General features: G+C 36.2%; 2 protein-coding genes across 3 annotated transcripts in view; one reads left to right on the top strand and one right to left on the bottom strand.

Annotated features, from left to right (window-relative positions):
* Positions 1-428: 428 nt before the first annotated feature.
* On the bottom strand, positions 429-9,165 carry LOC117331672 (dolichyl-diphosphooligosaccharide--protein glycosyltransferase subunit 1-like). The gene is made up of 10 exons (XM_033890503.1): positions 8,823-9,165; positions 6,697-6,752; positions 6,140-6,452; positions 5,130-5,336; positions 4,781-4,973; positions 4,206-4,305; positions 3,730-3,868; positions 3,240-3,359; positions 2,569-2,814; positions 429-765 (listed from the first exon to the last, which is right to left on the bottom strand). The coding sequence occupies exons 1-10, from the start codon at positions 9,069-9,071 to the stop codon at positions 583-585; spliced, it is 1,806 nt and encodes a 601-aa protein (XP_033746394.1). The 5' UTR covers positions 9,072-9,165; the 3' UTR covers positions 429-582.
* Positions 9,166-9,545: 380 nt separating this feature from the next.
* Positions 9,546-16,118, top strand: part of LOC117331671 (importin-9-like) — a 32,363-nt gene continuing 25,790 nt past the window's right edge. Inside the window, exons 1-6 of one of the 2 annotated variants that reach the window (XM_033890502.1) lie at positions 9,546-9,702; positions 13,089-13,237; positions 13,504-13,705; positions 14,414-14,502; positions 15,183-15,269; positions 15,507-15,626. In XM_033890502.1, coding sequence (XP_033746393.1) covers positions 9,555-9,702; positions 13,089-13,237; positions 13,504-13,705; positions 14,414-14,502; positions 15,183-15,269; positions 15,507-15,626 — 795 coding nt within the window. In that variant the 5' untranslated portion in view covers positions 9,546-9,554. The remainder of the gene's footprint in view (positions 9,703-13,088; positions 13,238-13,503; positions 13,706-14,413; positions 14,503-15,182; positions 15,270-15,506; positions 15,627-16,118) is intronic. The other variant, XM_033890501.1, reaches the window with a different exon arrangement.

Raw genomic sequence — 16,118 nt, 5'->3', positions numbered from 1 at the left:
GTGCTACATTACGTACCATTTTTCTTTCAGAGGTCAATTCAAACACTATTTGGAATGAAACATTTGACTCATCGAATCTTACATGTACATACATATGTAAAATAGTATTGTCAAGTATCTTTGTAAGTTTTTACATCCAAGGTTAAAATTAGATCCCAGAAAGTCTATGATGTACAGCAAGTATGTAGCACTTATGAAGTTTGGTGTAGGATTAGTGTTCTGTTTGTTAACCATTTTCTGCCATATCTTCAGACATGTCTTTCATGTTTTGTCATTTCATGTGTTTAAAAAAATCTGGATAACATTAAAACTTTAAAAAATATATATACAAAGTGTATATCTATAAGAAAAAGGTAACTTCTCTGTAACTTCAACAACAATTTAATTGATATCTGTAAACCTGCTGAAAAATATAAAACAAGACCTACTAAAAATACAATGTTTTATTTCAGTAAATAATGTACAGATTGAGATTGGATGAAGATGTACATCAAACATTTAAATATGTTATTCTACGACACTTTTAGTGTACTATAAATGCCAATACTGGAAATGATTAGCACATACAACTGGGCAAACAATTTAAAGCCCATTTCTTAGACTTTCCATTTTATTATAGAGATCCTCGCGTTTAGTGGTGTTAACTTTTTCTGAATCTATGTAGACTTGCTTACTCATCTTGCCTTGCACAAGCTTTTCAGCAGCATTGATGGCCTGCTGTATCTGCTCCTTGTACTGGCTGTCAAGTTTTTGAAGCTCAGCGACCTGGAATGAAACAAATATTTGTACAGATCATAATGTGATCTTAAAATTTTGTATGTGACAAAGATCGACCATAGTGTAGGGCATGTCACATGTGATGATGTAGAAATCACAACTATAAGTTGGGATCAAAAATAGTCATTTATTGATTCCATGCCCTCTAATTCAACAAATGTGATTATTTCTTATTACATTGAATATTCATTCCTAGAGAATTTGTAACAGTCTCAATTATTTGAACCTATCCTGGTATGTGTAGGGCATTTTAGACATTCCATCGTGCTAGATTAATTGTTAAAAATGACTCCTCTCAATCACATGGAGAAGAAAAGAAAGCTCCAATGCTACATAACATCAATTAAGTCAACTGACAAGTTTCAGTGATGCAATATATATTGATTTCATTAACAAGAGGCCCATGGGGCCTGTATCGCTCACCTGGTTGGATCAGACCAAATGTCGAAATAATGTTCATATTCAATTTGTTTTATTTGTAAAACTCTAACAATGCTATATATAGTTATAGTGTGGGAATCCGAACTGCTATAGAGATTAATGAAGTCCAGACTCTCTAAGGTCTGAAAGACCTCAAGAATTGTTTATAGAACATGCATTCATCACTTTATGACTAGTAGCGATTTAAAGGAATTACCTCTATTTCACCTATTGGGCCCAGCCCCTTTGGCCCTTCGGGGGTCAGAGTCACCATTTATGCAAAATCTGTTCCCCTGTTTCTGACCAAATTGGGTTCAAATCCATTCATAACTTTATGACTAGTAGCGATTCAAAGGAATTACCTCTATTTCCCCCACTGGGCCCCGCCCTTTTGGCCCCTTTAGGGTCAGAGTCACCGTTTATGCAAAATCTGTTCCCCTTCCCCCAAGGATGTTTCTGATCAAATTGGGTTCAAATACATTCATAACTTTATGACTAGTAGCAATTTAAAGGAATTACCTCTATTTCCCCTATTGGGCCCCACACCTTTGGCCCCTCTAGGGTCAGAGCCACCATTTATGCAAAATCTGTTCCCCTTCTCCCAAGGATGTTTCTGACCAAATTTGGTTCAAATCCATTCATAACTTTATGACTAATAGCAATTCAAAGGAATTACCTCTATTTCCCCCACTGGGCCCCGCCCTTTTGGCCCCTCCGGGGTCAGAGGCACCATTTATGCAAAATCTCTTTCCCTTCCCCCAAGTATGTTTCTGACCAAATTGGGTTCAAATCCATTCATAACTTTATGACTAGTAGGGATTTAGAGGAATTACCTCTATTTCCCATATTTGGCCCCGCCAGGCCAAAGTTACCATTTATGCAAAATCTGTTCCCCTTTCCCCAAGGATGTTTCTGACCAAATTGGGTTCAAATCCATTCATAACTTTATGACTAGTAGCGATTTAAAGGAATTACCTCTATTTCCCATATTTGGCCCCGCCCCTTTGGCCCCTTTAGGGTCAGAGTCACCATTTATGCACAATCTGTTCCCCTTTCCCCAAGGATGTTTCTGACCAAATTGGGTTAAATCCATTGATAACTTTATGACTAGTAGCGATTTAAAGGAATTACCTCTATTTCCCCTATTGGGCCCCGCCCCTTTGGCCCCTCGGGGGTCAGAGTCACCATTTATGCAAAATCTGTTCCCATTCTGCCAAGGATGTTTCTGGCCAAATTTGGTCAAAATCCAATAAGAACTTTTTTACTAGTAGCGATTTGAAGCAAATGTTGACGGACGGACGGACGACGGACGCCGCGCCATAATCATCTCAAAAAAAAAAACCTACAGACTAGAAGAATATGATGGAGTACCTTATCAGCTAGATCTGACCCCTCGGTCTTGAGCTGACCCTGCAACCCTTGTATCTGCTGAGTGAGTTGACGGTAGTCTCCATCTATTTTCTTTCTGCTTGTAGCAAAGTTGGGGGCTTCTTTAGTACTCTTGAACTTGTTAATAGCATCATCATAGCTCTGATAGAGGGCACTTCGCTTGTCCTGGGCACTCTGGACATCCTCCACCAGGCTAGCCACTCGCATCTTACTCTCCTTAGCTTCATCCTAGGAAATAACACTTTCCTATTTAATCAAGGTATCATTTTCTGAGTTGCAGCTTTTCATTGTCATACATTAGTGCAACAGGTCAAATAGCATTAACTTGTTAAATTATTTATAATCCAAATTCATACAAGCCCTGAATGAAGATGGTAGATTTTCACATCATTCATTATTTCTAAAAATCCCTTCATATAGCCATATGAAAAGATTAAAGAATGGTACATCTATATGGTCAGCACTTGATTATTCCAGTCTGGTCAACCGATCACTAGCATGTCTTCAGACAAACTCTATTCAAAACAACACCATTGTTATGTTCACTGAATAGTACCTGTCTTAAAGAGTGTTCTTTATCTATTTTAAAAAACATACCTTTGTAATGGAGAACATGTTTTAAAGAGTGTTCTTTATTTATGTAAAAAACATACCTTTGTAATGGAGAAGTCCAACCTAACATAAATGATGACGATGAGGAACAAGAGATAGAAAGCACCAACAACTAACAGTGGTTCCTGAAGCAGCATAATTCTCTTGAAGGTATACCTTAGCTACAAAAAAATGAAGATAATTTTTTTTAGACTAATCATTCATCATTTTTCATGCCTGCTGTCATCAAATATTCTTGATAATTTTCATGTTATAATAGTTTAATATCCAAGTTACAAATGAATTTGATTAGCAGCAAATAGAGGTTTGCAAACTATGATTATCTGAACAATCTACTGCTTTAAAAAGAGATAAAAACCTTCATTGGAAATTTTGGGGATTTTTTGGAAGTTTGCAGAAATTAATTTGATACTTAAAAGTGTTCTGAACATCAGATTCATTGCATCAACAAAGTTACATTCATCATCTCTGAAAATTGTTCACAAATTGTTCACATCAAACACTGGGATTTTTTCTTCTGTGAAAACTCACCTCAAAGTCTTGGATGTGCTGCTCTACAAGGTTACTTTTGTATGCCACAATCACGGGTCGCCCCATGGTATCAAGGTAAGTGTAGTGTAATTGGTTATCTCCCCTCACAACATCATATGGAGTGCTCAGCATCATGTTCCTGATGAGTTTTAAGAAAACAAAGTGCAGTGTTTCAAAATATCTATTATACAGTAATAAACAGCATATTTGTACACTGCTAGAAGATTCAGTAAGATTGAGCTGTCTCATTCAATACTTATTGATATAAGTCATTTTGATCATCTTGATTACTTACACAGGATTCAGGAAAGAGAAGGAATTAATCTTTTGCAAAATAGATATGGATTTTTGTTCTAATCAATTCCCGACTTTTGCATGCAATATTGGAAAATTTAGATTTCAGCAATTACTGACACCAACAGATTTCAAACAAGATCAATGTAAAGATGAAGTCCATCTCATCCATCACAACTTACTTTGAACCCTCAGGAAGGATGATCTTAACTGTTATCTGGTCCACAAGGAGGTCGTCAAATACATGGTCAACAAAGCGCATCTTCAAAGCATACTGGTCACCTGAAAACATTGACGGAAGCGCAAGGTTATCAAGTTCTACTAAATAAGTATTTTGTATTATTAGTTTTAATAGTAAACTTCGAAAAATCTTTCTATTAACTATGATATTTTGATATTTTAAATAAACAAGCATACCTAGTATTGCTTTAGCAATAAATGATCCATACCCGCCCCTACTAAGAACAGTAAGTCATCTTTACCCAAAAAGACTTGCAACTCAACTTATCCCAAGATATTTTGGTCCATTATCCTTGTGAGAAGTTCCATTAAAATCTCTCACAGAATGAAGCCATACGAGCACTAACAAACTTTGGCATTATGTACAACACAGATGGTGCCCCTGGATTCACCAGCAGGGGACTAATAATTAACTTATTCAATACAACTTATAATTTGATACAGAACATGTATAATTCATAAATACATTTTCACTGAAGCATTCCACATCACAGGAACACGACAGAGTTTTACCTACCTTCATTGAAAAGATATTGGTAGCTTGGTACATTATAACCAATGTAGTAATGTGTTTTCCATCCTCCAAACAAAGGAAAGCGGGGTCTTAGTTCCAGTTCCACCATGTCATCAAGCTCCTTCAGGTTGCTGGTTGAAATGTTGCCAATTTCATCCCTGTAGTACACATCTTTGGCAGCAGCAGGTAAAACAGTCTAGAAAATGTTAAAATAATGATAAAACAGTACATGATTTCCATTATTTTAAATGCAGTTCATTTTTTTAATTCATACTAACGTTATTTGCTTAAGCACAAAAATTATATAATGCTGACAAGTTCGCATAAAATTGTGAATTTCCTCCGTATATACCTTGAATGATTTCACAGAGGAAACACCATCCTGACTTCGTTGGTAATCATAGCGAGAGAAAGGTCCCTTCAGTTTGGCACCAGAATGACGCAAGTCAATGTGCTCCTCAATAGCAATATTACCCCAATGGGATACCTCGATGATACGTTCCATGCTTGTAACAGCAAGGAAAGGTGAACTGCTCTCGAAGTGTACTTTCAACTCGGCCTACATTGAAAAAAACAAAACAATAAAACAATGGCATTAAGAAATTCTGCTTTAAAATACTGTCCTCAACCTATGAAATACAAGATTTTTTTGGCATATTATAATCAAATGCCATTAATTTTTGTTTAATCTTTGATTAACCTGAATTGTTTTGTTTTAGTATATATAATTTTTGAAGTGATATGGACATTTGAGTCTGGACAATGGGATTCACTATATGTTTGAGTACCCACTACCTCTATTAATCCCAAGTTTCTGATGTTTTATATAATTATCGGCCTTTTAAAAATCTTACATCGGCCGATAAACATGAGAACTTGAAATTGGGGAAAGAAAGCTAACCAGCCTTCGGGTCCACACTTCAGTGCATGTTTTCCACTATTCAATACAATATGCAAGATCTCATCAGGTCACATGAACAAGGCAAGTGCAAAATGTTTAAATTTCTGTTTTTATCATTGTAGTTGTTGGATATTTTCATGCAAATTATTTGCAATAGATGACCCGAGATATTGCATCCCACCCCACCCATTTTTGACTGTTGACAATGGAGGATTACTCAAACCCAACCCATATTCAGGTACTCGGGTACTCATATTGTATGATGTCTTATTTTTTTTATAACAATCACTGATATCTGCTTTTTGAAATTTAATCAACCTTACAACCTGCATTTTAAAAGGACATTATTCCACTGACCTATAAAAAAGCTTCAAAAGAGAAAAAGATCTCTTTTGCTAGCCAACAAGATTTGTTTTCCGTTGCAAGCAAAACAATTTGGACTTCTCTCAAGTATTTCATACCTGGGTGAAAGGTTCACGCTTCTCATATGGTCCATATGTTATGGTTTTGTCACTCTCAGACACAGGCTTTGGAGACTTGCTGTAGGATTCAATAGCAGTGGATGACACAGTCACAACAGTTGTCTGGCTCTTTGTGACGTAAGGAGAATAAAAGTAGACATTTCCTTCTAAAACAACTTGCTGTTTCTCGCTCTGGGCAATTTCTAAGGGGTAAGGGCGCAGTGCATGAGCAAACACTGTGTCAACATCAACTTTCACCATTTTTCCAACCCCCAGATCAGTGCGCAAGTTGATTCTCCAAAACTGCTTGTCACTAAAATGAAATAAAAAAAAACTTGTAAAACATATAAATAAATGAAATCAAAATATGTATAATTTACTTTTTTATTCACAGAATTACAAATAATTTCCCAGTAACCCTTGCCTATCATTTAGTAATTATCCATAAGCACTAATTGACATACTGAAGTCTGAATTGCAGGTGTATTATATCGTTATTTTAACAAACAAATCAAGATTGGATCCGATTCATCTCAGTATATTAATTAACTACTTACGTATGACCCGCAACAGATGTTTGCGCAACCACCAATTTTTCATCATCATCCGATAGCTGAAATGAAATCATGAGTAAATTAAAAAAAATGAATAAATTGATAATTAATTAAAAATGGAAATTACTTCAAACACTACTATTATTATTACATATACATGTATGTACACTCAGTAGGGGAAAATGCCAATGATGTTAACTGTTGTTTCCTATTTGGAACAAACTTTCTTTTTTTTTTTTATCAATTTTTTTTTTTTTTTTTTTAACTGCATCATAACGGTTTTGTGGTTTGTAGCAGATCAAACTGAATATATATGTATATAAACATGAAATAAATACTGGTGTGTTCTTTTGTAAGTATATAATTATAAACATGCCTTTATACACAAAGGCCTTTCAACCTTTATCATTAGACATTTACATAATTACACGAACTACAATAATGTACACAATAAATATATCAGGATTCAAATTCAACAGATTTTTATCTCTGGATTTTCAATTATGTAGCCTAGGTTGCTGTAGTGATGAAATTGCTAAAAGTCAATTGGGTCAACTGGATGCCAAGGATGAGGGCTTCAAGGGCTGTATATATACGGTATACAGGGATCAATCTAGGCATTTTTTACTACTGTTTCCCCTCAGGATTTTGTTCGATTTTTCCCCCTCAGACTTCTTTTAAATTCACTGAAATACTGTATTTTCCCTCATTTGTATGGCAATAATATTCCCAAATACTCCAGATTTGCTTTCCTAATTAACCATTTTCTGTTTTAACTTGGAAAATGTGTTTTTAAAGCAAAAAAAATGAAACTTTGTGATGTTTAAATTCCCCCTTTTCAGAACTGATTTTCCCCTATGGTCCAAAAAGGGTACCGTAGCTTCCACTAAATTCTAGATTAATACCTGGTATATATATACAGTATATAAATGTGCCATGAGGTCCTGTATTGCTGTGCATTGTACAGCTATTAAGGGAAGGAGATTTCATTGGGTTTTTGTGTGTGGAAAGAACAAATATTTTTAGGCGTCATATGTATCAGTTTTCCTGTTTGCATTCATGAGGGTAGAAGTATAATTCTTGTGTAAAAGCAGAGTTTTTGCAGTGTTGGCAATTGTAGTTTGCTAATCATGTCTGTTACTGAGCTGGTGTTGTGGAAGTGCTGTTAGTCGCTATAGTCTGACCGTGGGTGCTTCTAATCGCTTTATTGACTCAGATCAGTAATGATATCATATTATGAGGTGTGCTGATCGAGTGATTTGTAAGCTTTAGATGGCCCATGCAGAGTAAGTCGACGGTATATTTGAAAATTAAATCATCCGTCAATAAAAGCCAGATTTGACATCAAAGGTATCAGACGAAAATTATTACGATTTGTAAAAGTAAACGACATGTCATAATTCATTAACAACGGCAAGTATCTGGATAACTCCCTGTCCTTCGTCATAGTGAACACATCGCTCTCTGATCTAAAAATGTATTTGGAGTGCAAGCACTGGTTTCCAAAATGGATCACTGAGCAGAATTCAAGCATTAGCCCGACTTTGTACGCATGTTCTTTTATTTATGGAGACTTCATTTTTAAGTTGTGTTTTAGAAAAACGAGGGACATATTTTTCTTCTTGATAATATGGGGAGCCATCCATCCTGGTGATTATACCGGTACCCATGGCGCTGGTTAAAATATTTGCAGATATCTTTCGTAGGTATTGGCTGTAATGTTGTTGTTTGTCCATTTGTTGGTTATTTTGTAGTGTTAAGCCTAATGTTTTTGCTATGTTCTACTTGGTATAATCAGAGATGTGTATAGTGTGGTTATGGAGTTTGTACAACAGGGATTGAAATCATGAACTAGCTAGGCAAACGTATAGAAATATTGCATAAACTGTACCCAAACTCTCGTGATACAGCAAAAAATAATCAAAAGTTCTAAACATTTGCTCTATTGTCAAAGAGAAACATACAAAAATACAGAAACAGTTCGATTAAATATTAAAATTGTAACGGGAAAACGAAAGCTTTGACTGTCAGACGACGAGACGTGTCGGCCTACGATTGGTTGCTGTGAAGTGCAGACGATATTAGGAATAGTTGTAGGGAAATTATATTTCGCACAAAACAAAACATACCGTGGCTCCAAAGAACGATAAATGGTCCTTCAACGAGTCGTCAATGACGTATAAAAATGATTTTACAGCCGATTTTCCATTATTTTCGACTGTGAGTGACGCCGACACTTTGACAAGATGAGTTGCTGCATCTACTTTCCGATCAACTTTACTCACGACCAACCCAGAATCAATAGAATCTTGTCCGACTTTGCACCAAACAGATGCAATCGCGGAGACGATAAATACGCATAAAACGAGCTTTTCCATTTTGGAACGAGCCCGATGATACTGGATTTTTTACAAACAGAACAGCCGGCTTCCTCTTCTTCGCCGGTAAACCGGAAGTCGTTGGCAATGTGACAGATCAAATAATTGCCCAGCATTTGTTCCTAGATACATTTTGATATAGATGACAAAATTATCCCACTTGTGTGAAAATGCTTCATATAAGATATATCTAATGAAATGGTTAAACTAATTTACGACGACAGAAGTACTTTTAAGTTATCTATGATAATTTTGTCGCGGACAAATTAGAGAACAATTTATTGGGGCCAAATTTTAGCCTGTCACAAAGCTAGCCATTTATTTCCGATGTTTTGATTTTCTAATCTTGTAATTTTTGACTTTTTTATATCATTAACATTATACAGTATGTATAAAATTACTTATATCCTCATATAGCTTGAAATCATGTTGTCAAATACGACGAATTATGTTGAATTAAATGTTAATTAATTTTCCCGCCAAATGTCCATTTTCAAAATGGCGGGAGTAGGTGATCACAACCGGTCATTGAAAGAGGCTCTTGTTGAAAGTCTTAACTCAATATTATCCCCATTACAAAATGTGCGGGCTTCTGGAGAAGAACAAATCAAAGCCCTTGAGGTTACAGAAGGTAATACTGGCTGAACAGTTCCAATTACAGTCGTATGTAGTATATATATCTGCTGCACGTGTGTTCATTTTTGGGTATGGTCGGCTCAATTACTGTATAGTCCCAATATATCGTAGTGAGTGTCATGGTAGTTATTTTATTATCACGCATTGTGGCATTTTGTGCTTCGGTGTGTGTGGTGGTTGGGGGGGGGGGGGGGGGGCACATTCATGGAATGTTAGTATTCTGACATTTAAAACAACACCAACACCCTGTGACCCAGATGAATGTCAAAATTATAATTGGTGAGGAAAAAAAATCCATGGACGAAATGCCCCGTAGTTATTAATTTCCGTTATACAATTTGCAATGAATGTGTTAAGGAATATAAATATTGCCCAGTGCAATGGCCTACACCATCTGCAGGTGAAGAGGTTCTTCTTCTTTTGTCATTCGGCCTCCGTCAAAAAATGACGATTACGGCTAATGGGAGGCGTTGCCAATGCTCTTAAAAGAAAAAATGTGCAGGGATTTGGGTACAGTGAGAGGGTTTTTTTTTTAAATTTTTTAGTGGAAACTATAAGATAAAAGCATAGAAACGTTTTCATACAAAATAGGGCTGTAACGAGTACCCGGGTGACCCGTCACAGGTCGGTTTTGATCCTGACCCGGGTTTGAAATTGTGTACCCGAACCCCGAAATTTTGTACTAACATAGTAATAACTACTATAGTTCACTGAAATACACATATATTTCAAAGAACACTATAGCTTTGACACACTTGAGTCATCACATATAGATAATTAAACATTGTTTTTAGTGTTCTGTAAACATGTCTCCTGTATGAACATTGTTGCATCGTGGGATCGTCTGTTGACACTTTCTCAGGGCCGCGAAACGTGCAGCCTCGACCATACACAAGCCTTGCACAAGTCATGGACGATAATGATAGTATAAAACTGCTCACTTTCATCATGTCGTAATACAAAATTTGTTATTCACTGATGTTAATAAAGGATAACATAATGGCAAAAGTGAAATTTATCGGTTTCATTATAACTTAAGTTATTACATATTTTGTCTATTTACTGGGCTGCCCCAGTGGGCACAACGTCCGGAATATGTTGCAGTTACGGCGGGATGCAACGTTGCATTAAAATTCACTGTTCACTGTACATGTTATGTAAAACAAAAGAATGTTATTTTTTGTTCTGTTTTTTTTTTTGATGTCACTGTTGCCATGTGTCGACTCCTTCCATCACCCCTCCTCCTGATGTCTCTGTTATCCCTTGGTACATCCAGTTACCCCCTGTAAAATGAAGTTATCAAAAATTATTATATACAGTGGAACTTCGTTAACTCGAAGTCGACGGGACCACGAAAAAACTTCGAGTTATCCGAGTGTTCGAATTAAGCGAGTTATCGTTTTTGGTGAAAAGTTTGGTCAATATTTGTCAACATTATATAATCATAATAACTTCGCTCCGTCGCTCACCAGATCAGTGTAAAGACTGGTCAATACATGTAAATATATATGTAATGTTTCGTTATGTCACTTGTAATTTGGTGTAGTTTTGCCGATATACAGTCACGATAAAGTTTCTTTCACTTAGTCACTTCAATAACGATCTGATGAGCAAGTCATGTTTGCAAAAGGTAAACGATAAAACGGAATTCGACAAAATAACAAGTTATTTATGTCAAAACAAATAACCGTTTAAGTTTAACACAGATTGCATACAAAACGTAACAGAACCATTACCTTTTATTGGACATATATAAAATACTGTTTGATCGGCCTACTTACTTTTTATTGATAACCACGCCATTTCCATGTGTATTAGCACCGGAAGTTCGGCTGCGCATGTGCGTATAAAATGTTACTGTAACTGAGTTGACGTTTTATCCGATTTAATAGACAGGACCGTTACAGTTGTACTCTGAACACCTCGGCAGTAATTACGCTATTGTTTCAACAGTTTAAAGATTTAATAGGCGCCGGTGACTGTGTCATTTCTACACCTGTAAAAACATCAGCCGGGTAGATCTACCGGTGTGTCAGAGATTAGTTCCGCTTGAGCGAACGGGTAGATGAGTTGTTGACTATCGTGTGTACTGATATCGGCGACCGCCTTGGGAAATTACCTGATGTAAGTAAAGCAGTACTTTTTATCACCAAGACTTGTTGTTATAAGATTCAACCGACAATTTCTTTTATGAATTTATGAAACACTTATAATAGCATGTAGGTTAGTAGTGCCGATATGTTCAGTATTACAAACGGAATTTAGCTCTTAAAAAATGTCGGCGTTTGCCACCGATCGACGAAAATTATACTTCGAGTTATTCGAACATTTCAAGTAGGATTTTTATTGTTGGGACCAAATTTTTACTTCGTATTATCCGAGTTTTTCGAGTTATCCGAATTCGAATTATCCGAGTTTTTTTTTACTAAGATAAAGAGAGAATTCGGCCGGGACCGGCGAGGTACTTCGAGTTAAGCGGGGTATTCGAGTTATCCGAGTTCGAATTAACGAAGTTCCACTGTACCATATTACTTTTCGGCAATAGATCATAACATGCACAGTGAATAAATACATGCAGAACGCAAACTCAACTTATAATCGATGTTATGAGAAACGTATACATTGTACATGTAGTTAAATCATGCCCAATCTGTTTGTAAATAAACACATGTTAAACTCAAAACAAAGTGAAACTCAAAACAAAGTGAAATAAAAATATATAAGAATCATATAAATTTTACCTTGAATGACTGATCATGATCTAGATCTGTATTTGGCAAGTTAGCTGATGTTTTGAAAGCAAATACATAATCCAGTACAGCAAATATAGTCAAGTGACCTGTGGTCATGTGTGTTAGGCCCATGTTTGTTGCAGAACAAAGAAGCAGAAGTGAAAGTTACAGCGCAAATATTATGGTCAATGCTTAACATACATTTAAACTAACAGATTCATCATTGATGGATATGATTTAGAGTCCAATTAGGATTTTCAATTTATCGTAAAATTTGAAGTTTTTACTCTGTAATTATTTCCTTACCTTCATGTATGTTATCCTGTACATTTGTATTATGTCTATCAAGTTTTTTTTGGGGGAGAAAACTGACAGTAAATATCACAAAACCACATTCATTTCCATGTCCACAATATCCAAAACAGCAGGTGAGATGACAAGGCTTTGTAAATTGTATGCACTGTGAGTCATTACTACCTGTCAATAGTTGGCGTCTGAGCTAAATGAAGATGCGCTCCTACATGCATGCACATGCTACAGGTATTTCATTCATACCCAGAAAGCCTTGTCACCTCCGATACTATTTTGATTATTTTTCAATGATGATAATTAATTCAATACTAAATGTATTTTAAATATTCCTTTACAGAGTTTGGTGTCCATTTGGCTCAGCTGACAGTTGATCCCCAAGGTCCCCTGGCCATTAGACAGCTGGCTTCTGTGTTGTTGAAGCAGTATGTGGAAGCCCATTGGTCCCAGCACTCGGAGAAATTCCGTACTCCAGAGACTCCAGAAAATGTAAAATGGCTTGATTTTCCTGTTGTTTCAACAAATTTCATTGCAAAAAATGAACACAGAGCATTGGTTCTGAATACTTATATCCAAACTGGCAGCTCCTACAGACATAAAAGAGGACTTTTAAGAACATGATTCAAAATCAGAAATATGAAAGAGTTTGGAAATTTTTCTGTTCATGAAGTGATGAATTTTGTCTGTAATGTAACTGAAGTTAACTACATGGGATTGTCATAAAGTAATGAAAACTTGATTACATTTTATTCAAGGCAAAGCAACAGATTCGTCAAATGCTGCCAATTGGGTTGAAGGAGTCGATCAGTAAGGTTCGCACCAGTGTAGCCTATGCTATATCAGCCATTGCCCATTGGGACTGGCCTGAGGCATGGCCGCAGCTCTTCCAGATCTTGATGGAAGCACTGACTAGTGGTGAACTTAACACTGTCCATGGAGCAATGAGAGTGCTGACAGGTATAACGATAAAACATTATTTGATAACAACTAAGTCACTGAAGCCTTTACATTGCCTTGTTTCAGATTTATATGAATTCATGAACAGTAGGCTTGTGAATATTTAAAACTTTATTACAGCCCCTTTCACTTAATTTCATATTCATAAAAGAGGAACATTTACTGTCATCCAGGGATTAAAAAGATTATTTCTATATTCATTACTGGATGTATTTCATTTGGTTGGTTATAAGTCATGCAACTCTTGGCACCAAAATGGTTATAATGCTTGCAGTTCAGACTATAATTGAAGTAAAACAAGTCAGAGATGCTGTAGAACATATTGCATTAAAGTGTGATTATTGCAATCAATGGGAAGTTCTGCTTGGAGTTGAAAGCAGCAGTGGGAAGATAGATTACAAGTTTGTAGAACTCGAGATATATGCATCATTATCATTATTCATTCAAAGTATCACTATTCATTCAAAGTATCATTTTTCATTCAAAGTATCATTATTCATTCAAAGTCAAAGTTCTTTCCTAATACTTGCTCGGACATTTGCTTCTTGGGTTAAGTTAACATATTTGATGATTTGCAGATACAAAACAAACTTGTGTTTAGGTAGGAACTACTCCTAACATTATGTAAGAAGGAAGGTATGTGCATAGTTCAAAGATTTTATTTCCGATCATCAAGAAAGTCTATAATATAATAGGGTTTTGTTGTAGAATTCACCCAAGATGTGACTGACACACAGATGGGACAGGTTGCACCAGTCATTCTTCCAGAGATGTACAAAATATTCTTACAAGCGGAGGTATAACTTTCTGAACTGGTTTAGTCAAATGCCTGGCATGAAGAAAATATAAATTTTCATAATTAGGTCACCTGAGACAAAGTCTCAAGTGACCTATTCTGATAGCATTTTGTCCTTCATCATGTGTCCATAAACAACTTACATTTTCGAATCTCTTCTCAGAATTTGGTTTGGTTTATTTTGTTTAACGTCCTATTAACAGCCAGGGTCTGAAATTTAAGCCTAGGATGTGCCAGAGGCAACTGACCAAAGTGGGTTACAGACTCGCGACCCAGAGGTGGAGGGCTAATGATGAAAATTTACAGAAACCTTTCATGGACAAAGGCCAACCAAAATTGTGAATTAGATTGAATATGGTCCCCACTCGCCCAAGGGGACTGAGGGGCATAACCAAAAGGTGTCAAATTAACTGAAATTTCGAAAATTTTCTCGAGACCCTAATAAGGTAGAATCAAGTACTCTTCATACTTAAGGTGCTTTAGAAAAATTGCAAATTTCATGACCTGGGATATCAAGTTTGTCCCTTTGGGAGGGGATAAACTATAATATATATAGCTATTGAGCTAGTTAACATTATGCACTTTCCATAGGATATGTATATAGCATATCAAACTGTGCCATGTCCACGTCCTGTGTAGAATTTTGATAATTACATATTAACTTTTTTGGTTTTCTTGCAGGCATTTGGAATACGAACACGAGCGAGAGCTGTCAACATATTTAATGTGTGTGCTGCGATGATCGCTACCATGGCAGAAGTACATAAGGTCAGGTTTTATCAATCTCGGCTTTCAACATATTTAATGTGTGTGCTGCGATGATCGCTACCATGGCAGAAGTACATAAGGTCAGGTTTTATCAATCTCGGCTTTCGGCAAATATTTGTCCATATCTGTCTCACAATGCACAATTAAGAAATTAGCAGATTAAAGTTAATAGATGCAAAAACTTGGATACTTGTATAGTTCAGGTGATTTTATCGCAACTTTTCTTTACCTGTGTAGGGTTGTGCGAAGCAGATGTTGTTCCCCATAGTGCCTCAATTTACAGAGGCCTTGATCCAGGCTTTACAGGTACCTGATGGCCCTACTTCAGACAGTGGACTCAAGATGGAGATTCTTAAGGTACATTCATTCCCATCCACAGGAGAATTCAAAACTCTGGTGATTTCAATTAAAATGTGATACTTCATCTGAACTTGATTTGTCTTAATGCTAGCCTGTTTAGATCAAATGACCTATTCTAATCGCCTTTTGTCTGTCGTGCATCTGTAAACAATTTACATCTTTGACTTCTCAGAAACCCCTGCACTAATTTCAGTGAAATTTTGCAGAAACTTTTCATGGCCAAAAGTCAATGAAAATTGTGAATTATGTGTTCCCCAGCCCCCAGAGACATATTAAAGGGGTGGGGCAAAATTAACTGAAATTATCAAAAATCTTCTTCACAATACCCAAATACTCTTCATAGATAGAAGGGTCCTAAGGTGCTTTACCAAAATTATGAATTTTATGGCCCTGAGGTCGTGTGTTTCCCCTGTGTAGGTGTTAAAATTTAGTATAGTTTATATAGAGAAATGATATTTTCAAGCATCATTTGTTGTTTTGCCATTGGGA

The sequence above is a fragment of the Pecten maximus genome, chromosome 7 (genome assembly GCF_902652985.1).
Source record: "Pecten maximus chromosome 7, xPecMax1.1, whole genome shotgun sequence".
NCBI classification, from domain to species: Eukaryota; Metazoa; Mollusca; class Bivalvia; order Pectinida; family Pectinidae; genus Pecten; species Pecten maximus.
Note: the sequence above shows the minus strand (reverse complement) of the source record. Positions and strands in the feature narration are given on the sequence as shown.